This window comes from Palaemon carinicauda, chromosome 27 (genome assembly GCF_036898095.1).
Source record: "Palaemon carinicauda isolate YSFRI2023 chromosome 27, ASM3689809v2, whole genome shotgun sequence".
NCBI lineage: Eukaryota > Metazoa > Arthropoda > Malacostraca > Decapoda > Palaemonidae > Palaemon > Palaemon carinicauda.
The window spans coordinates 17,635,163-17,658,675 of NC_090751.1; the positions used below are offsets into that span (position 1 = coordinate 17,635,163).

Below are 23,513 nucleotides of genomic sequence, written 5' to 3' on the forward strand. Positions count from 1 at the left end.
AGGTATTATTTTATGTTAATGTTTTTGCTTTTCCAACAGATATTAATAATTCAAAAGCAACCTCCTAGAGTTTTTTTTTTTATATAAAAGGAGTTTTGACATGGGAAAAACATATTTTTGAGGAGGTGTTGTGTGGTCTCCAAAAACTTTCCTATAAATGACTAGCCTACAATGGGGAATCTGGTAGGACAAGAAAATACTTATTGAGTATAAGGAAGATCTACAGATTTGGACTCTGTTGAACCCATCACAACACCTCTTATGGTTAAATACGTCAGACACACAATGACACATCGCCAAGAACCAATAATGGTACTGGATCCGAGGCTACCTGGTCGCTTAGTATGTGCTCAATTACTGTACCATTATTTATATTTGTATTAAGGCTCGCATGCCTTCCGCCCTCACCTGAGGTTAGGGGGGAGGGGGATGTCTTGGAGACATAGAGCTGTCTTACATCAAAACCCATTTTTTTGGGTTAATGTGCTATGAGGTTACCAAGAACTAATACCAGAGAAACATTTAACTCATGTTCCCTAATGGACACTCATCTCCAATCAAGCAATCATTTAGTTTGTGCATTCCTGGTGAGCATAAAATCCCATGAAAGTCACCTCATAGGTGAAAGCCCTGCTTGGGGGAGCTAGATGCCCATTGTGGTTTCTTTGTTGAAGGGCCAAGCAGAGTAGTTTCTTCTTCAGTTAGGTTACCAACCATCGGTGCCACGGATGAGCCAAGCCCCAACCGCACATGTTCTACCACTTGGATTTGTTTCATGGTAGTTTCTTATAAATACTCTTATAGCTCTGTATATCATGAAATTGCATACAGCCGTACCTTGAGATATGAGCATATGCGTTCCATGACCAAGCTCGAATCACCTTTTACTCGTATCTCAAATCAATTTTTTACATATACATTAAAATCATTAAAAAAAAAAATCTGTTTCCACCCTCTTAAAAATACTCAAATTGAAACGGACTACTGTACTTTCTGCTGGTTTGCTGCAGGATAGATACTGTAAAGCTATGATATAAAGAGGATTCTGCCTCTGGAGAGGCTTTTCATTTTTGGTTAGAAGTAGGTCAGAAGTCAGAATCTAAAGGCAGCCAGGAGCGATGGTGGGGAACTCTTGTTCTTTATGTAATGCTGCAAGTTTGCTACCTATTGCCCCCAAAGCTAAAGCTAATTGTAAAATAGCCTTTTGAACAAAATCTTTGAGGGAACAATAGAATTATGTAACTTCGTCAAAATTTCTGGCACACACTCAAGAGATCGGGATGGATATGTGTGTATGAAGTACAGTATCATGGATACATGGGAGGGACCAACAAGACTGGCAAGGAGAGAGTCCAATGAGATTGACAAGGAGAGAAACCAACAAAACCTACAAGGAGGGGGTTCAACAAAATAAACAAGGAGAGGGACCAACAAAACCGACAAGGAGAGAGACATTGGTGAGGTCCAAGATCTGAGAATTCTTTTGCAGTGGCCAGGTAACTGAGATCGCTTATCTCGACATTCCCTTCAAGCCGCTCTCCTCCACGCCCAATTGATGTCTTTCAACCTGGTCTTCAGAACTGGGTGGACTATTGAGACGAACTGAAGAAAACCCAAATTTTCTCAAACTGGTTCAAGGTTTAAAGGTGTAAAGGTTTCTTTTCTGAAATGTCTTTGGGAGGCTCAGTGTGGCTTCTGGTATGTTCCAATGCAGGCCAAACCACTGGAATATTCTTTCTGGAACAAGCCTTGATGTTTAGAAATTGAAAAAGAATAATAGGTCCTGAAGAACTTGCAGGTATGTGAAGCATAGCTTTTTTCTCTCCGTCCACATTAGCCAGTCCAACTATGCAATGACCTGAACTCATTATAACCAAAGAAGTGTCATCAATTTCCTTGCCTGCTTCATAAACCCCCTCGGAGCTATAGAGTCTGAAGGACATCGCTTTGAACCCGTATGAATTCCTTCCAAGCTAAAACCCTAGGTAGGACCAGAAGTGGGTAGCTATAGGGATGTGCTAATAAGTGTCTTTGAGATCTGTAGTACAGGTCCAAACCCCTAAGTGTGTTAATTTTTTTTTTTTTTTTTAGTGTACTGGAAAGTCTGTCCTGGAATTTTAGAAAGTGACATTCATTTATAGCTATTTTTTCCAACATTTTGCTGATAGAGGACTTGAGTTCTAGGGTTTTTGCCTGAAACACTTTGTCTTAGGGGCATTTGGATGACCACAACCAGCCCAGAACTCTTGAGACTGTGCTCTACCCCCAAAGAGAGAAAGTCCAAATGCTCTTGAAAATGTGGGAAAGGACCCCTGACCTATAAATATTTATTATTGAGTATCTTTATTCCTTCAAAATGAACCAGCTACCTCCCTCCTCTCATCATCCTCCAAGTGCTCTTTTTTTTCTCTGAGAAAAGGCTGAAGCATCCATGGATTGGGGCTTTGCCTGAGAAGGTTGGGAATGTTGCATTTCCTCTTCCTAAAGGAACTTTTGAACTGGGGTAGTTTGTTTTGAGGGTATGATGCTGGTTTTTTCCTATGGTTTCTTGTGAAGTATTGGTGGTCCTGTATAAGTGAGGTATTAACTGTACGGGCATTAGGTTTAGCTTTATCCAATAAGGATTGAGGAAAAAGAGATTCACATAGAGGGTTGTTGTAGAGGAACTCCTCCACTTCTACCTTCTCCATATCAAAATCTGACAAAATATGGAATCTTTTCTCAAACATGGCTTTGACAAAGTTCTGTAAATCCTCAAAAGTAATCTTGCACAATGACTTTTCCCAGAGCTGCACTAGTAATCCGAGATCTGTCTTCTCTGGAAGCAGGTGCTGCCTGGCACCAAACCTTGCTGCCATAAGATACTCTGGGATGGATGGAAAACTGTCACCCAATTGAGATATGCCCATGAAAGCCTCCCATTTCTTAGGAAGAAGGACCTCACATAACACCTTAAGTTCTGTGGATCCATTGATTTTTTTTTTGGTTAGACCCCTAAGAAGGGGATGCATTCTTTGGATAAGGAGAAATCCCCTTAAAGCAACATATCCCTTATAGACCCCAAACTCACCTTTACCATTTTGGCCAGAAACATGACTTCTTGTATGACACTGTCATCCCAGCCAAGATACATACCCCAGCAATTTGAGACTGCTCCTGCTAGATTGAGAGCAGACTTTTGTGACAAAAGTAAAATCTCTTTGAGAGTAAATGGGGGCAAATTCTATGTGATGTTTCCTTGATACACCAACATGATTGTGAAAATTGTAGAATAGTCCCAAAATTTCACATTATCAAAGGGTATATTGAAGCCTATAGCATGAAAAACATTCAATTGTGTCCAGTAAGCACATGATTTTCTCACTATTTCTCCCTCCTTAATATCCAAGGTGATACTGCCCCAACCAACTCCTCCCGTTCTTGAGCCAATAAGACCAGGGTTATATGAATAGGCATTTTATTATTATTATTATTATTATTATTATTATTATTATTATTATTATTACTATTATTTATTATTATTATTATTATTGTTATTATCATTATTATTATTGCTTTTTCCTCAACCTGAGAACCTGAAATTTCAGGTACTTCCAAGTCCCCAGGTTGAGATGAGGGTAGAGCTGGAGAAATGCAGGAGATTATAGGAAAGGAAGGGTCTGAGTGGGGCCACTATAGAGGGAGCGGATTGATGCTTCAACTATAGGTTATAAATGAGGCGTCCACAGGAAATGCAAGTGACCGAACCAAGTGGAAGCTGGAGTTAGCATTGAACTAACTAGTAGGCTGATACCTGGGTAAGCAGCCAAAGGCTGCCTCCCAAGGGAAACCAAGGTCTCTTCTGAGGGCCCTTGTTGTAAACCAGCTTCCTCTTTGGTGTCTAGAGCAATCTCCAACTCAGATTCTTTTACTTGACCAAAAACCTCCAACTGCCGAATGCAAATCTGATAAGCAGATGGGATCTCTTGCGTTCCTTACGAGGCAAATACTCTGAGAACCCAAAGATGTTAAGAAAACCTTTCATCTGCTTAGAATGTAGAAAAAAATAACTCTCTCAAGCCTGCTGCTAATGAATCCTAAACTTTGCAACATGAACCCATTGCAGGCAGATCAGGCAATTTATAGGGCCCCAGCCCTGCCCCAAGAGCTTTAACACGCACTAGGATAATGTAAGTGAGGATGATACCATCTGGGGCTGTAAGATTACTGCACACAACTTGGTTACATTCAACATTGATTTGATTCATCTGTAGTAGAAAATTCCTGATAATAAATTATCTATATAGAGATGGGAGCTTTCAAGGTATCATGCAAGTACTTGTCATTACATGTGAACTTGAAAGAATTAAGATTAGGAGAAAACTAACTTGCTTGGAACAACCATAGAAAGTTAAACACCCTCCCCTAACTCAAGGTTTAATAAAGCAGATGAGTAGGAAAGGATAATAGCACGGCTATGCCAATGTCGATCGAGTTGCCATTCCATTCCCCATCATCTATTCAAGAGTGAAAATAAGGCAGGGGGGGGGGGTGTACAAAGAAAACAAAGGCTATACCTCTGGTATATAAAAGAAACTCTGTCTTGGGGAGGGAGCAAGCCATCTCCACCCACACCATGTTATTACTTTTACAACCATGTATATAAAATGAAAATGGCAAAATAAAAGGACCAATGAGTAAATGTGGGATATTTAGTTAGCAATCATATCCTTTTTGTGGGTTAATTCTCATAGAATAACCAGCTGATCCAAGTTAGTTGTAGGTTCAAGGCATAAAATTATAACAAACCTTGCATAACCTAAATGAGGTTAGTGTATAAATGTTTGTGTAATAAAATGTTAACCTACTAGGTAAATTGCAAAGTCCAATTACTGCACTGTAGTTACTAAACATTGAAGTTGAACCCCATTTACATCAAATGGAAGACAAGGTCTATATCAATCATGCTACCAGATCCTCTTGTATGGAAACTAAAGTACAAGGGTAAAGAGGTAAAAAAAATTACTTTAATCTACACTCTTCCATGCGGTCACAACTACTGGGGCAGAACATGTATACACCGATAACCATGAGACTTATTTAGCCTAAATTTTATGATGGAGACCAAAGAATTATGTTGGCTAATAAATACACTTTTTGACAATGTGATATTTATAAAAAGTGAAGAGGAGATAATATGCTAAACCAAAACACTTATCAGGCTGAAGTGAAAACATTTTAAATGCACTAGGGCAGTTCACCAAAAATTTCAACAAGTTTATGCAAACAATATAAATAACAAATTAATACTTGAAAGAAGTAAAGAAATGGACAAACTTTCATGAAATGACCACTAAATGACTAAATATGGTGAGAGACAATCTTAAAGTACACAACACCCGGAGACGTAAAAATTTGGTACATTTATTATGTTACCTCTGTAGCTAAGAATGACAAATAACAAAATTGAAAGCTAACCAACTGTACTTAACTTGAAGGTTGATTGTACTTAACGGTTGAGGAAGATGCCTGACTGAACTGGTACCTGGAGCATGCAGAAAAGAATGTCCTCATTCATTCACCTACGAATTCTAAAGATTGTAGTTAAGCGCATACTAGCGACCTAATATCCTTGGCTCCAGTACAAGTATTGATTATTAGTGTTCCGTCTTCATATGTCTAATGTATTTTAGCATAAAAAGGTTCAATAACGTCTGAATCCATGCTTTGCAGGTTTGATACACTGGCCTTTCAGCAGGGAGGACTATATTTCTATAGTATTTTCTTGTCGTATTGGATTCACTGTTCTAGCCTTTTATAGGAAAGCTCCTGGAGACCACACAACACATAAACCCCAAAAATACCTTTAAAAATGTGTTTATGCTGTATTCCATTAATATGTTTCCAAGAATTTCCTACCTTGTTATTTAGTTCTTGATATATTTTGCTCAAGGACTGAATACTATAGTGAGTAAGAAATTTGAAGGAAGGTTGTTTTTTTTTATCTGAAAATGACAAATGATTGGATATTTAGGTCAGATATTGAAGTAGATAAGGCTCATTCATTGCAAATAGGATATGTAGGTTTTCAATATCTACTTTAGCGAAAGAATAGTGCATTATACAGAGGATTATTGATGGAAAAAATTTAGATTTTCCAAGATTAAGAATTACAAATGAAGACCACAAACTACCAAAGTGCAGCACCCCATCACACTAAAGATCTCTTCTCCCAAAATGTTACATTCCTTTTCTTCTAAGATCTAGTCATTTGTTATCAGTCTTGAGGCCTGACTTTGGTAACAGTTTGGATAAAACTCAACAAAATACTTTGTATAAGTGTTGGCAAAGAGACAAGGAGAAAAATAATCTAAACAAACAAACCAAATCATAACCTTGGTGGAGGTAATAGATTTATCGATATACTCACCATTTTCTACTTAATCTTATAGATGGAACTTTTGCAATAAAGCTAAGTCGAAAGTCACAGTGTTATGCTTTACCGAGATGGGGGTAAACTTCTTGAAATTTTGGAACGTTTGGATTAATTTGTTTTGGTTAGGGTAAAGCTTAGATTCTATTTTGAGCCAAGTTTGTTTCCTTATATTATATTATATTTATTCTGCTGCATGAGATATGAAAAGTAGGTGAAAGTTGGTGACCTCATCTTGGAGAGGAAGTCACTCAACAATTCAGTGGGTATTTTATTGTATTTTGGAAGAAGAAAGTTTTACCGATTAATGCAAAGCCTTCTTATTCTTATTATAATGTATAGTAGCTGCTTTTCGAAACTAATATTTTTTTCGAACTTGATTAGTTATGTATGAGTATTTACTGCACATTTTCATTTGTCTTTTAAAGGGTAATAGAGGGCCACCAACAGGTGGCGCACGACCTGGTAACCCAGGCCCAAGAGGACAAAAGGGTGACCAAGGTCGTCCTGGACTCAGAGGTAGTAGAGGACATATGGGGGCACCTGGAGAGCGAGGACCACCTGGTAAAGTTGGCCCCAAAGGTGATCGGGTTAGTGATAATTACACACCGTACAGTACAATATTATTTCTCATTTCATTATTGTACGCATACTCTAATTTTGAATCCAGAAAAATTAAAAGTTATTTCTTTGTCTACAAGGACTATTTCCTATTTTTTTAATTATTTTTCTTATGTAGGGGCATCCTGGCAAGACTGGCAACTCAGGTCCTAAGGGAGAGCCTGGCTTACCAGGAATGAATGGGTCACCAGGACCTGCAGGTTTTATAGGTGTGCCAGGTGATAAAGGAGATAAAGGTGAGGTTAAGGATAAGTGTTTTAGATACCGTAATTAAATAACACTTTCAAAGTAAAAAAGTAACATGAATACTGTTTAAGGGTTCTCACTGAGTTTTTGTGGACATTTTTATGCAAAATGTTTCTATTTCAGCTTAGCAAAACTTGTTGGAAAAGAAAATAGCTGTCATAAACTGTAGTGATACTTTCAACCAAAGTGTTTTCCTCATATAATGTTCTAAATTATGTTTGTTTATAATGACACGGACAATCATGTTTTCAGGTGATCGTGGGGAGCCAGGGGAAGGAAAACCTGGTCCACCTGGACAGCCAGGTGGCATGACCTCAGATGACAGAAGATTAATTATAGAACAGGTAAGGGATGGCAAAAGCCTTGAGGCAAACACTTGGTGGGATAACAGGACTAAATCATTTAAAATATATTCATAAAGTAATATGTATATTACAAACCCTTTGCAAAGACTAATGTACCCAGAATATGAATTAATTCAGCACTCTTACTTCTGAATTTTACATGGAATTGGATGATTTTTAATTTGGATTTTAAATTTTCACTTTATTTCCTATGTGGATTTGATCTTTATTTGATTTTAATCTTAGAGAATGTTATATATATGTCCAGTGTTTTTTTCAGTTGTCCTATTCAAAATATAGATTGTGTACATCTTAATGCTTGTTGCATATTATTCAATTGTCCAATTTTCCACCTTCACCAGGTGGCACCATGTTATTATTACGATGAGTCTTACCTTTGAGTCACATACTGTACTGTATGAATATCTATGAAGCATGAACCTTTGGATCTTAGAATAAAAAACTAAATTTCTATCAGCCTCCTATATCCTTCCCCACTGGGGACCAATCGGCACAGTACTTTATTTATACTGTTGGGCAGAAACTGCACCCAATGTTTCATGTGAACCACAGGAACTCCTTTACTCATTCTATCTACATACAGTAGTCTGAAAGGGAACATGGATCTTTATCTCTCCCTCATGTGGTGTTACTTTTATGTTTTGTTTCATGTACAGTAGAACATTGTCAGGATTATCAAGATGTGTCTATTACTTGTTAAAAAGGTTTTGTGATAAAAGCTACAATACAGTAATAGGTTGTTATTAACAGATATAAGTCCTTATACCCTGTTAGCTGCAAGTAGGATTCAGGAGTGCAAACAGTGTATGCTATGGGGAGTTGTTCATAGTGTTTGATCGGCATCAATGACCTTAGATGTCAGGATGCCTGAAAACCTTAAATCAATCAATCAATCATAGTGTTTGAATGCTCCAATTTGGATAAACTAATGACAAAGTATATTTACCTGTTGTCTGAGAGGGTGCATATAAAAAGCGTAAGAAGTAGAAGGTATTAATTTTTCAGGTCATGATTCAGATCTGACTATTATTCTTTTGTCATATTCTGGCACTAAAGGTAGGCAAGTACAGAGTGGGAATATGGATGTTAGGATTGAGGTTTTTGGACTTGAATCACAATTTGCTCATTTTATGGAATAATTCGTTAATGTTGTGCAATGTTATACATTCATTTCGGATTCCTCACAAGGTTTCGTTATCCATTTTTTTTAGATGATTCTCTAATTATATGTAATATTCCATTATTATTCACAATTTTTCTCCTACTGATTCATTAGCCTCTGTATCATAGTCTTCTACTGTCTTGGGGTTAGAGTTCTATTGCTCGAGGGTACACTCTGGCACACTATTCTATCTTATTTCTTTTCCTCTTGTTTTGTTAAGCTATTTATAGTTTATATAGGAGATATTTTTTTCAATGTTGTTACATATTATATTTTTTCTCGTTTCCTTTCCTCACAGGGCTATTTTCTCTATTGGAGCCCCTGGGCTTATAGCATCCTGCTTTTCCAACTAGGGTTGTAGCTTAGCAAGTAATAATAATAATAATAATAATAATAATAATAATAATAATAATAATAATAATATCTTATTCTTTGTCTTCACTTTCTATATCGGCTGGAAGTATTAACCTAAGCTATTCTAGTATAATGCCTTGACTTCTTTTTACTGATATCGTCTTTTAAAGTAAAAAATAAAGTTTCTGCCTTGGCTGATTCTATTGTTGTTATAGCCAAATGAAAAGAGAATTGAATCTCTCATAATACTGTAAGAGTTCTTATTCCTTCTTTTTCCTTTCCTTTGTTGTCAGACAAAGGTCTAGGTCTCATGGTTCAAGTTTCTGCTATAAAAAAAGCACTTTTTTCTGTTTATCTATACTCTGTGTTCATTACATATTAATACACACTTCTGTAGTAGAAGTTCTGGTCAGCACTGCTAATACTTATCCCAGGTGTGTGAACTCTGTTTCTGAACTAAGCATTCAGGATCAACCATTTTGTGCCAAATAAACAATTCTGTACTGATCAGTCAATTATTTCTAAGGATTCACTTGCACGTTCATATTTAACAAAAGCTCCTTTGATTAATAAAAATTGTAGCAATTTGTGGCATATTGATAGTTTAGAATGATTTGGGAAGTTGAATTTGGGTGCTAGTTCTAAACTTTTCATTCCTGTGCTAGTACAGTACTAGACTTTGTGGTACTGATCCTTGATCAACCCAAATGAGTCATTTTCCATTAGGGTCAGCCCTTGTCCCTCACCATTGTGACATGCTTCACCCTGCATAAAGCAACTGTAGTCACAGTAGCATATCCACGTTTTTCTCCAAGTACCATTTCGTATTCTCGTTAATTCTATAAAGTCATCTTACAGCTGTATAGGACAATTCTTCCTTCCACTTGTTTAGTACATACATCTGTTCTAAAGTAATCATTCATGCTGCTTAGAAGTAGCTTCAAAGAAGGATGGCATTCTCATAGGGGCCATAGCAAAAGTGGAGAACAAGTATACGTACAAGACAAAACTAAGATTATGAAATCATGGAAATGTTGACTAGACAACAGGTGCAGCAAGATTCAGACAAATTGAGCCCAGAAAGTGGTGTCCAATTGCAAGGAAGAAGAGGCACGAGAGCATGAAGAAACACGAGAGCAAGAACACCATGAAGTGCACTGATCATTATGAAGAGGACACCACAAGATATCTATGAAAAACGGAAATTATTATTCAAATTATTTTGTCGGGTGTCCCTATGCAAATACTGTACTGTAATCAAAATCACAAAATTTTAGGAATGATCGAACTGTAGTTCACTAAGGTCTATATGATACATATAAAAAATCGTAGCCCTAATTTAAACTGCTTTTAATTCTTCTACAAAGTGTTCTGAAAAATGTTTGTCATCATGTAATTTCATTTTTATTATTACTTATGTCACTTTCAGGTTATTGACACGTTGGAAGGTAAGAATGCAGGTTTTGGCCTTAATTTGAATCCAACTTTAAACGTTTGGGATAACTCTGGAGGATCTTCCTGGAATGCAGGTAAATAAAGTTATTCCATTACGTTTGTTTTAAACTTATGGCAGAAAAAAAATCTTCAGCTTGTGCTTTAGAGCTTTTTCACTTTCTGCTGGCTCATGATATAGACTTCTTATAGATGAGAATTTTCAACGCTTAACGCATATCTGTTAGTTTTCTTTATTTTTTGGAAATATTGTATGTTGAGTTTATGCATTTTCAATAGGTGCCACATATATATACAGTAAAAGCATTTTGTTATAAAAATGCTTCAATAAAGACTTACAGCTGTTGTGTAAAGTAAGATTACTACAGACTTACTAACCATTTAATTGGCATCTTTTGAAAATGGACTTTTTCTAGATGCCATGTATTGACTGCGCAGTGTGTCAGTGTTTGAAATGCAGTTTTGATGTTAATTTTTTAAGAAAAGGGTCCAAATTTATGGATGTGTTCATTAATTAGGGAGGTCTATTATAGTATCATCATATATTTATCCCAGATTTAAAAATATCACAGTAACTTTACATGTTGTAATGCCATAGTGTTATTTTTACTGTCTTGTATCCTAACACTGTGTAAGGTATCTTAGGATATGAATACGGCATTGTAATTAATATTTATTCAATAGCATGTCAAATCTCTTCAAAGCATGATGCAGCATAAATTTTTAGGTTTTTGTTATAAATTTAAACTTAGAACAAGTATCATAAAGCCTGCCACTTTCTAACTTTGCTAAAATTGGTTTTAGTTTACTTCCGGTAATGATTACATGATGAATCATTTGGCAGAAACTTGATTAGTATGTTATGGTGTGCTACTCTTTTTGTTGGGGACAATTTGTCTTGGCCTTGTTGCCTACAGTCACTCTATCTGAGACAAAAACTGACCACAGAGATGAACTTTGGCTCTTACCTCTTCAGCTCCATGGTGTGAGGTAGGAGGATTTTGTGGCAATCCAAGTATCAATGCAGGAACTTGACTTGCGTCAGGTTTTGATCTAACTCAACAAATATACAACATAACAAGTACTTTTTTTCTTTATCCACACACGTCCACTCACTTATAACAGGCATAAGGAAACAACTTCACTACTTTAACATATTACCGCACACTAAAATTTGTGTGCTTCTACACTGAAAGCTCCGCATGTCCTCCCAGATTGCGGGTCAGGTCAAAAAGTAGGCCAATATGGCTCTCTCTTTGCTCAGACCAAAATATTTGCTATACATTGGATATTAAAACAGCCTAACTTTGGTAGAAACCTGTTTAATAAATACATAGATTTATTTAAAAATGGTTTCAATTGTATGATCTTGAACATAATAAAATGCAAATTGGGAAAAAGTTCAATAAAACTAAAGTCCTCTGCAAAATTTGCATAACAATAATGAAGGCACCCTTTGTTATTGGTTAGTGAATTATTAAGAGATTGTCAATATAATTATATTTTCTGAGACTTCATGTGGAATTTGCTTAATGAGAATTTTTGCATATTTCTTAATTCAATCAGTTAATCATTCACAAGGGAAATAGTTCTTCTATCTTTCAGATTTGGATTAGGGAAACTTTTGTTAAGTTTTTGCATTTAAATTTTATTATGCAATAATCTTGCATGCGTGAATAAAGTTTGAAGGGAGAAATATATGAGGTATAACATGAGATTAACAATTGTTGACTAACAATTAGAATACATTGCTCATTCTTTTTATTTATCTTTTTTTTAATTAAAGTTTACTAAGAATGTGAACCCTTTATATGTCAAATCTCTTTGCTTTTCAAGTCACACAAAAGCTATTAATATGATATATTGTAAGCCTCGCAGTTGTGTTTGCATTTATAAGTATTTTGTTCCATACTCTTTCTTCACATATGGAAATTGATGTCATTATAATCTCTCTTATTGTGGCACATTTTCTTAGAAAACCTTTTCTGTAATTTTTAACATTTTCTGGACTATCCATATTCCTTTATTTTGTTATGGTTAAATTAAAGAGAATATATATTATGCTATACTGCAGGTGACTTAACAAGCAAGAGGTATGCAAAACTTAGAAGACTAGTAATATGAAAAACAGAACAAATAATTGTTGTATGTGGAAAAAGTAATTATTTTTTAGTTTGCAAATTATTCTTATTGGATATTTTTGTAAATTCTTTTATTCAAACTTTATTACACTAGTAGTTATACAGTAGCTAAAAACATTACTTGCTACAGCTTTGAGCTTACAAATTTTTATAAATGTAGCTGTCAAGTCAATGGTTGTTTTTTCCAGAAATTATGCAAAATAGGGTATGCAGTTATTTTTCATTTGAAAGTACGGTATAGATAGAGGACATACAGTATTATATCTACTTACTATATTTTCCCCATTTTATAGGAATTCAGTATTCTACATACAATATTTTCATTAAATCCATTACTTTTTTTTATAAGTTGAGAGTATACTGTATCAAGACATTTCTATTTGTAAAACTAATTATAACTTTTTGAGAATATTTATTTGAAATGGTTTCTGAAATGGTTGTAGCATGTTGTAGAGGCTGTTTGAGTAAAAGAAAATGATGTCTCTGCATCTAGACACAGCTTTATCTCTTCTCTGTGGAGTAAAATAAATTTTTAAACAATTTCATATGTTATATCATGTTCTATGGTCAGTTAAAAAATTTTGCTTCTATGGTAGTGGTTTCTTTGTATGTGAATGGAATGGATCATTCTAAATGCTTTATATGTTTTTTCCCATACATTGCATGTGCATATTTCAGTAAGTGATGATGAAGATTTCCGGCTGGAAGGCTCAGGTGGCCTGGAATACAACCCTTTCTACCCCAGTAAGTTTTATTGTTAAGTCAACACAGGTTTCAAGTTACTAAACAATGAGGAAAAAAGCAGTTTTATTTATATACACTATATAATTCCAGTTCAAGTTTCTTGTAGAAGTGGATCTTGCAATAAATTTTTCATTTGGTAATAGATGTTCTAGTAACAAATCTAAGATTTAACAAGTTTGTAAGGTTTGCTTTATTAACTCATGCATTAGTAACTTTTATGAAGTGCTGTACAGGAAATATAACAACCACTTATTCTTCTTTCATATAAAATGAATGTTAAAATTTTTTGACAGTACATATTCAAATGCTTTTAGCAGAAAAGTGTTTTTAAATACTTTTTAATTAAACAAACTAAAATGATGGGCTTCAGAGAAGTGTGCTAAGGGCAGTCATATTTATCTTACATAGATATCCTAACCACAGATAATATGAAATTGATATCATGGAAGTATCTGTAGTGTACTTTCTTGTGTAGAATGCATAACTGTTCCTACGCATCTACAAACCTTTCATCCTTTGAAACAGGGAATGTCTTCAGCAGAGCTGGAATGGCTGCTTAAATTTTTGATAAGGTAGTGAATGACAAGTGGTGAATGCGGGTGAGTAGCCCTGCTCACTCTACTGTAAAGTCATTCTTTGCTTTTGAATTGGCTGTAACAAGTCCGGTAATATAGATACTATCTGAGGCTGTTTGATCTTTTTCTTATACTCTTTAGATTGGATAGTTGATATTTGCTTTGTTTTGATATTGAAACAAAACCAGAATGCAAGTGTAGATTTAACACAGCATCAGGTTATGGCTAAACCGACAATAGACCCACTCACTCTCTACCTTAAGGGCATGATTGTTTGCAATTATCCTCATTTACCAAGTGTAGATCAAGACCTTATATTAGGGCAGTGTTTTCTTTTAGGAACAGGAAGGCCAAGTATTCTCTGGCATCATTCTTGGCAACGCCCAGGACAATACTGGAGAGACTGTTTAGCACTTTGTGCTCCTCATTGAGTTCAGCGTTTGCTTAAGCTTCTGGGTATACACTCTTGGCTTAGTGCCAGTGAGTGTGCTTCAAGAGCAGATAGAACTTGAATCTACATAGGGTTGGTGGATTGGTAGAGGATCAACTCACTTCAATATCACCTCTTTAGGTTGACCCATCAGTGTGTGCACTGCCATTGGGGGGACTCCCCATGGAGAGACTCAAATCAAAAGGCACATCATTCTTTGTCTCTGAGTTGACTGCCATGGAGTCTTCTACCATGGCCACCCTCCAAGCTGTCTCATGACTTGACTGGTCAGGCATATGACTTACTTAGCAATGAAGACTTTGTTATCAACTCTTTAGTTTTTGAAGTATAGGAAGCGTGTCATGTCTGGTGGGAGGGAAGCCTCAAGTGATTCCCCCAAACCATCCTATTTTTGTGAGAAAGGAGCATGGGCCAATATTTCTGGTGGTTGGAAAAGGAAAACCTCACCATTCCCATCCCCGGATATGCAACTATTCTCAAATGGTTCAAAGGAGGGGTGGTGCACGTACCGGGGCAATTTGATCACTGCAGGTGTTTGGTCAGTGGAAGAAAAGTATCTGTATATCATCTTGGAAATGTGAGCAATGTTTCTAGTTCTGCAAGCATTCCAAGAATGTTTGAGGAGACACCAACACCACTGTAGTAGCCTATATCAACAAGCAATGGTGCACGGTTTTGCTACCTCCTTCGCAAGTTGATAAAGTGGATGCATATCTTGGCAGTTTGCTGAGCTGTAAAGCTGTTAGCCAGTTACATTAGGGCCAGGAGGAATGTATTTGCAAACGTGCTCAGTTGCCTGGGTCATGTTGTAGAGTTGGAATGTTCCCTACATCTTTGCATAGCTGAGAGGCTTCTTTCCCAATAGGGATCACTGGGAATCGACCTATTCACCTTATGGCTAAACAGGGGAGGTCTCATTGTCTTGTTCTGCTGTTCAAAACCCATGGTTGGTGTTGATCATGTCAAGCCTTTGGATGACCCTGGTTGCACTTCATGGTTAGAGACTATCAGTCCTCTCCAAAATGTGAAAGGCTTTTTGCGAGGTCAGCATAATAGATATCTGGCTACCTGTGATGGACCTCTGTAGCTGTTTACCAGAGAAAGTGTGCCGTCTTCTGTGATTAGTGTTGTTGAAGGGGTTCTTCTTTGGTCGAAGATTATTTAGTGCAGATAACAGATTTCTTCATCGTTTTTCCCTGAGATAAGCACCTCTCAGTCGTAGCTGTAAAAGGTTACCACTCAGCCTTGAGTATGGTCTTTTGCCCGAATGCCATGTACTGTAACTCCTCTTGAGAGATGCTTATGCTCCTATGAAGCTTTCAATAGTCTTACTCACCCTGGTACTTTGGGCTTTGGTACTTTGTTCTCAAGGCTATTACCCTTACCCTGTATTAGCCATTGAGGTCAACAGAGTTTTGACTCTCAAGTCTGTCTTTTAGCTAGCATTAGTATCTACAAAAAGAGTAGGTAGGCAAATAGTCTCTATTGTAACAGCCCATGCTAAGGGTTGGGAGAAAATTTATTGTAGTTATATGTCAGAGTTTGTGGCCAAAACCCATTAACTGTCGAGATATGACCACAGGTTTGAGATCATCTTCATCCTCTTTCTACGTGAAGCGTTCATTGGTAATCGAGATGAGATATTTCTGTGTCCCATGATGGCTCTGTTGTGCTTTCTGAATAGAACTCGACATCTGAGGCCTGATGAGTGTCAGTATCTCTTCTTTAGCACTGGCAGAACCAAAAAAGAGGTGTCAAAGAACAGGTTCTCCTCTGGCTCAATGAGACAATTAAGAGCATACACTTTGACCTTTGAGAGCATCAGTGTACCAGCTTGAATCAGAGCTCACAAAGTCAGGGGTATTAATCCCACATAGACTCCCAAGCATCTACAGTTAGACGAGTAATGAAGGAGTTTGGAAGTGCCTGACAACCTTCTCAGCCATCTTTTCAAGCGATTATACCCACAAGTCCTTCAAAACTTTTGTTCTTGGACCTGTGGTGGTGATTTTAGTAATTGTGTAGCTAGCCCATCTCGTATATGGGATAGAAAGCCTATTCTTCATGGTAATGTGTATGATATACTGTAAGTCTGGAAAAGTAGAAACAGGCTTTTTTCCTTCCTCTTATTTGTGGAGGAAATATTCACAACACACTGGATCGGACATTGTTGTTGGTAAAATACATTTCTGAACACCTTTCTTATTGACTGGATTTATAAGAGCTATTTCTCATCCATCATTCCTTTAGGAGGAGGAGGTTGGTGGAATGAATACCTATCCATTGGCCATTATGTGCTATTTATTGTATTCCATATTGCATCTTCCCTTCGGGGAAAAAAGATTCCTTCATCGACCAAGTACCGACCAGACCCTATCACTCTATTTATCACTGTAGGATTAGTAGGAGGTTGCTGGAATCATCCTATTCTCTCCCTTATGGGGCTAGCATGACTGGAATTTTCCAGGGAAGGAAACAAACAAACCAGTTTGGTTCTAGGGGGAATTTCTTACCCACTATAAGTGAGTCTCCCTATTTTAAAGGACAAATAAATTTTTTTAGAAGTAATTTGTATATTTTTCCTAGCTATACAAACTTGAGTCCTCTAAAGTTAAACTTCCCACCTCAACTATCCCTCGTAGTTCTGAGTCGAAGGTTAGAAGGAAGGTCTTTGACAGGAGAATGGACTGGGCTACTCACCTACTCGCACAATCTGTCGTTAAGTACCTCGTTAATAATTTCAAAAGCCATTTAAGGTCCACTGAAGATATTCCCTATTTTAAAGGACTGGTTTGTATAGCTAGGAAAGAGACAAGTTACTTTTCGAATGTTAGTTTTCATTATTTTTTAAAGATATTAAGGAAGATACAGTAATGTATCAGTGAAGGATTCTCTTCAGTACCGGAGCTGTTTCAGCACCTTTTATGTTCTATCTCTTTAAAAAATTTATGGCATGAAAATGATTTTCAGTGCTATATCTGTAAAAACACACTTTCTCAATATGCATTGCTATTCTTATTTCATAGAGATTTTTAATGTTTAAAATTAATTATTAACCCATTGGATCACTAGTGGCACAATGACATGCCATTCAAATTCAGGCCTTGGGTCAACGATGTTAGAATATGTTATGTTCAGCAGTTTTTAACATGTCATTTTAACATTTGCTTTTATGTTGTTTTTCTTGAACATACCATGCTAGTAATATGAGAACACCACAGAGTAAAAGTAGTCTGCTTTAAAATTACACTAGAATAAGGATTAGGAGCATGAAATGTAATTTGACATACAGTCAGACTTTGTCATATGCTAGGGTTAAGTAACGGACACATCAGAGAATAAAAGACTGCAAATAATTACTGCATCCCTAATTACACCATCAGACTACCTATTTATTTATACAGTATAACTATAAAAAACTTTTTATTTCACCATTGTGAGGATATACACAAATACAGGAAAGCATTCAAAATTTTGTAACACCAAGTAAATAAGACAAAATGCCATTATTACACACTGGCTTGAAAGTTCTTTTAAACAGTACAGTATAACATCATCAGTCTCAACTTATTGTCTTCTGTTATACAATATAACTGAGTATGGTGTACTGCCTTTGGGCTTATAGAGCTCGGTACTTTTATTTCTTACCAGTTACGATTCATTCACAATTATATCAGCGTGAATGCACCTTGACTGAAAAGACATGAAACCAGTGACTTATGTAAGACCAAATAGAGCACAGCATACTCAATTGTATAACAGGAAAGAGAAAGTTGATCTGAGTAAGTTTGCAAGCCCATGTCTAATGATTTAATTGATTTTTGTCTTTTCTATCAAGGTCTGTTCAGTATGTGTTGTTATATAAGTGTGAATGAGTACCCATAGGTATTGCTTCATGGTATCTGAGGCTTTTCCTGTGAATAATGAAATTCATGAATATTAAGGTCTGACTGTATATCATATGAGAAATATTGCTAATCAAATCTTGGGCACAGATAGAACTCTTGCAACTGCCTAGTTGACATAGATTATTAATGAAACATTAGCAACTTAATCAACCCGTGTGATATGAACTCTGTAATGCATTTCTTACTTTAGTGAATTTGGATATACAGTATCTTGGTTGAATAACAACTAAACACAAAAATGCTATTAGAAAGTTAGCTTTCCTACTGTAGATATATATCTACATTATTCTTACCTCTCAATATTTCAGATCAGATCAAAGGACTCCAAGGACCTCCAGGACCTCAAGGACCACCAGGTCCTCAAGGTTTACCTGGCCCAAAAGGCATAGATGGAATAAGAGGTCTCATAGGTCCCCCTGGAGATATTGGGCCTCCAGGACAGCCAGGACTGGAAGGTTTACCTGGGCAGAAGGTAATCATATAGACAGTGATTTAGTTTATTTTATGTAACGATAATTTTTCAATTCAGTCAAGCTAATTTTATTGACTTAATAGTTAAATCCATGGGTCATGGTATTCTAATTTGTTATAAAAGTATAATCACATTGTATTTTTTCAGAAGCTTAGAAAGACACACACCTGAAGGGTAATTTAAGGGGCTAGGCCGGAATACCAATACATGGGGGTATAGGAAGAAAAACGCAAAATCCTGAAAAAATTCACTGAGCTTTGTATGGCAATGGCAAATTTATATATGAAATATTTTGTCAAAATTCCTATTACTTTCATAGTTACAGGGTAAATAGTAAAAGTAACTCGATAAACCAAAATCATTACATTATAATGTAAAAGAAATTGTGAACAATGGCATTTTTATAGCTTCCACGAGTAACAAGATATATTGCACGGTAAATTACACCCTTCGCCCTCCAGTCCTACCACAAACCTCATGGAGAGTACTGTACATGTCTGAGTTTGAACTCTGACATGCACTCATTTTTACATTTGTTTTTCTCGTTTTTGGCAAGAATTTTATCATTTCAAAGAGAAAAAGACAATTTCAACATCTTGCTAACATAAGGAAGAAGAAAATTCACTTCTTTAAGAGTTCAAAAGTGGGTAATATCGGTAGTGACGCATATAGATCGAGAGAGAGTTGTGTGGATGGAGGAGCGGCCGCCTTGCGCGACAGGAGCCAAAAGAAGCAAGATATTGAGCAAAAGGATCTTCATTTATGATTAAATTATGATAACTTTATTTTTCATTTATTATTATCCCAAAAAGAACATAAAATTCATAATAATCAGGATTTATTAATAGTCTTTGTAAAAATACAAAGAAAAAACTTTGAAGGCCTATATCTCAAAACTATAGTTATTGACCTTCAATTTCTATCTTCTTTATTAGTTTTAAAGATATAGCATTGAAATTTGGGATATAACTTGGAAAGACATTATAAAACGATCAAATGTTGCCCTTTTTCCAATTTGTGTTTCATATTTTTTATTTTCCCACAATTTTTAGGGTTTATTTGTTTTACCATAATGAAAAAATTCATATCTAGCAAACAAATTACTTTTAGAATAAAACTCCTCATTATATTGGTGGTCTACATCAGGTCTTTACAGGGTAGTAGTCCCAGATCTTAATATTAATTATCAAGGGAGGAGATAAGATTTGAAAAACACTCATTATCAGGATAATTTGCCCTGGCGTCGTAAAACTGAAGGTCAGTGGAGGAAATCCTATGCAGTTTGGAGATCTCCTAAACCTCCTTATTTAGTGGTATGATGTCATAGTCCTGCCCTTAAAAAACGGTATTAGCCGGCCAGCCCCCTTAATGTATTAGAAGCTACAGGTGACGTGTCATCATTTAGCAGAGGAATTTAGCAATTGAAGTGCTGTGAGGGATTCAATAGAGCCTGAACCTGTGGGTATATTGCACACGCTGAGTCTTTGTCTGGCACATTAATACAATCTCCCAAGGCAAACAATATTTCTTTGGTATATCATACTGTATGGTGTAGGATTTCCAGTTGTAGATTTCACACGAGCTAATCCCAAAAATAATTTATGAAACCTACATTACGATTGCAGTGCAGTACATCGTTGATCAATTAAATGGACTACTACGTGTATTGTTCTTCAGTACTTATATGTAAATCTATCCAATAATATGGTAGTAAATAAAAGAATGACCTTTATTGTTTTTGAGTGATTACACCGACATTAGCACTTTGTGATGATGAATGTTTAGTGTACAGTAGTGTGTATTCTAATTCATTTCTTATATGGTTTATTTTAAGATAAGGATTTTTATCCTGCCTTTTAATTTTCCTAACTATCCAATATAGTTTGGGCGCCCCAGTAATACCACACCTATATATGTTATGCTTATTTAAATGGAAATTGATTTTACAAACATTTTTACATCAGTCATTTACCTTCTATCCTGCCCCCTCCACCTGTAACCCTATCAGAGATAGATCTTCATCTATCACCCATTCCCATGGTTTCCTGGGCCTGCCTTCAGGTTTTTATCCTGCCTCTTACATATTTACTCTTTCTGAATAACTATTTCTTATTTCACCCCATCTCATCACAAATCCAAACCATCTTAGTTTGAGTTCTTAGCTTTTTTTCCAGCTAGTAGATACCAAATCTCCTCAGTAATTCTTGGCTTTTAATACACACTGTATTTCACCCATTAATCTTTAAATTCTAGAGTCGTTTTGCTGATACATACAGTAGTACAGCCATATGTGCTCATTGTACATATTGACTTTCTTTATTAATGGGACATTTCATTTTTATTTTCTAGTAGTCTAATAATCTCTCCATTTCACCCGTGATACTGTGACTCTTTCTTACTGCTTTGTCAACTCCTGCTTCACAGTCTAGTGTGTCTCCAAAGTAACATAACTGCTGTACTACTTCTATAACTTGACCATCTATCACAAAAGGTTCTTGACTCTTCTGTTTTCCACAGTTGCTCGAGGAATTAAAACCTCTAATGCTAGTAATTATTAGAGCTTAGTTACCATATGCACCTTTTACTTTTAATGGTTTATTGAATTAAGTGTAAAGTACAAAGTGAGATTCACTGATAAAATCTTGTTTTTGCAGGGTTCCCCTGGTGAAGCAGGTAATCCTGGGAGTAAAGGTCCTGCTGGACCCAAAGGCTCAGATGGAGAGAAAGGTGAAAGAGGTGATCCAGGTCCTCCAGGTCCCATTAGTACTTTGATGACACCAGATGGTATGAATGTTACTGTGATAAAGGTAAGAACTTGTTTATACTCATTGTGTATATTTATGTTGCAATACCTACCAAAATTTTTGGTAGGAAATCCCAGTATACTACTGTATCTCCAATTAGGTAAGGTTTTTTTTATCAGATTTTGTAATTAAATTACAGCATTTCATGGTTTGCTTTCTGTAATCAAATAATTTGTTTTGGCTTTAGTTTTTTCAATTTATGGCCAAACGTTTTATATTGATTTCCTCATACTGTATTGCTTTTCATCTCTGTTAGTATATTGTGTAAACATTTTATTTGCTTGATCATTTATCATGATAAAAGCAATTTTGTAAAGATATGATAATTCAGAGGTTATCTACTTCATTGAGTAATATAAATATTACATAACAGTTTGCTGCCAGCATAGGGAGTTTGGGTCTTAACTATAGCATTCCCTGTATGCCAGAATACTGTCTAAGTCCTAGGTGATCCCAGTTGCCATTTGCTCATTGTAATGTTACCTGACCATAATTCTCTCTTAGCTTCTCATGAGATAGATATGTTCTTGTTGCACTCTTTTTTTTCAATTTTTATTTGCTCTTCATTTAGGGTCTACTGAATATTTTTTATGATCTTCAGTTCTTAGAACAGGACATGATGATACACTTCTTTTATTGCTTGAAATTTGCATTTCTTCATTGAAGGTTTTAGAAGCTACTGTACTTACAATTGCAGAATAACTAGACATCCTTTTAAAGTAATTTTTTTTCTTTTAGGATATTCAAAGTTCTGTTCCCTACTATTTTTTTAGGTATAGGTTTTATAAGAGTATTTGTAGGATTGTTATTGATTTAGATGTATATTTTTTATATCTAATAACTTTTCACAATTCAACTTTTCACAATTCTGAACTGTATTTTTAGGAAAAGTTTCTTAGGGTCAATTCATTCATTTTTAGATTAATCCTACAACTCATATTTTGTTGCAGCTGACATAAATTACAGCTTATTTCGTCTTTCCAATATATTCCCTTCTTTTATTCTACAGAAGTTCTTCAGGTTATAACTTTAATTCATTTTGTGAATGAACTCACAACCTAAAATGCTCATATAATAATTTTTACTACAAAAAATTGAGCAAATTCACTTGATGCATTCCACGCATCCATAAATAGATATATGCACTCATTTTCAAAGGTCTTATAAAGTTAAGTATTGTACAAATTATATAACTCCGGACATCCGAAATTAATAGAAATTAATACACAATAAAAAATAGAAATAATTGAGAAATTAAATCTCAATTCACTTTTGAAGAGTTGTGGCTGGCGTGAGGAGGAAGATTAGTGTTGTGGTGTTGGGACTAAAGGAACCGAGGCTCTGCTGTGCTTTCTTGTAATTACACAATAATAGTACAGCATTTTACATCCCATCCTCGTCACCACTGTTGTGGTTTAGGGGATAAAGGAACTGAGGCTCTGCTGTGCTTACCTGCAATGACAATTATTATTAATACTGTACTGCATTTTACATCTCATCTTCATCACCACTGTTGTGATGTAGATGGGTAAAGGAACTGAGACTCTGTTGTGCTTACCTGCAGTGACAATTATTATTAGTACAGTACTGCATTTTGCTTCTCAACTTCTGTCACTGATTTCTTAGTGGAGGTAAAGAAGACATCGTCTGTTGTTTTCTAAATTTTTTATTTGTAGTTTGCTACATTATATTATTATTATTATTATTATTATTATTATTATTATTAATTTCTAAGCTACAACCCCAGTTGGAAAAGCAGGATGCTATAAGTCCAAGGGCTCCAACCGGGAAAATAGTCCTGTGTGG

The 23,513-nt window shown here is 35.8% G+C and overlaps 1 protein-coding gene across 1 annotated transcript in view; it reads left to right on the forward strand.

Moving 5' to 3' along the window:
* Positions 1–23,513, forward strand: part of LOC137620578 (collagen alpha-1(XVIII) chain-like) — a 467,446-nt gene that overhangs the window by 322,217 nt on the left and 121,716 nt on the right. Inside the window, exons 12-18 of the mRNA XM_068350835.1 lie at positions 6,841–7,002; positions 7,152–7,269; positions 7,532–7,623; positions 10,590–10,689; positions 13,432–13,497; positions 18,740–18,903; positions 21,558–21,710. Coding sequence (XP_068206936.1) covers positions 6,841–7,002; positions 7,152–7,269; positions 7,532–7,623; positions 10,590–10,689; positions 13,432–13,497; positions 18,740–18,903; positions 21,558–21,710 — 855 coding nt within the window. The remainder of the gene's footprint in view (positions 1–6,840; positions 7,003–7,151; positions 7,270–7,531; positions 7,624–10,589; positions 10,690–13,431; positions 13,498–18,739; positions 18,904–21,557; positions 21,711–23,513) is intronic.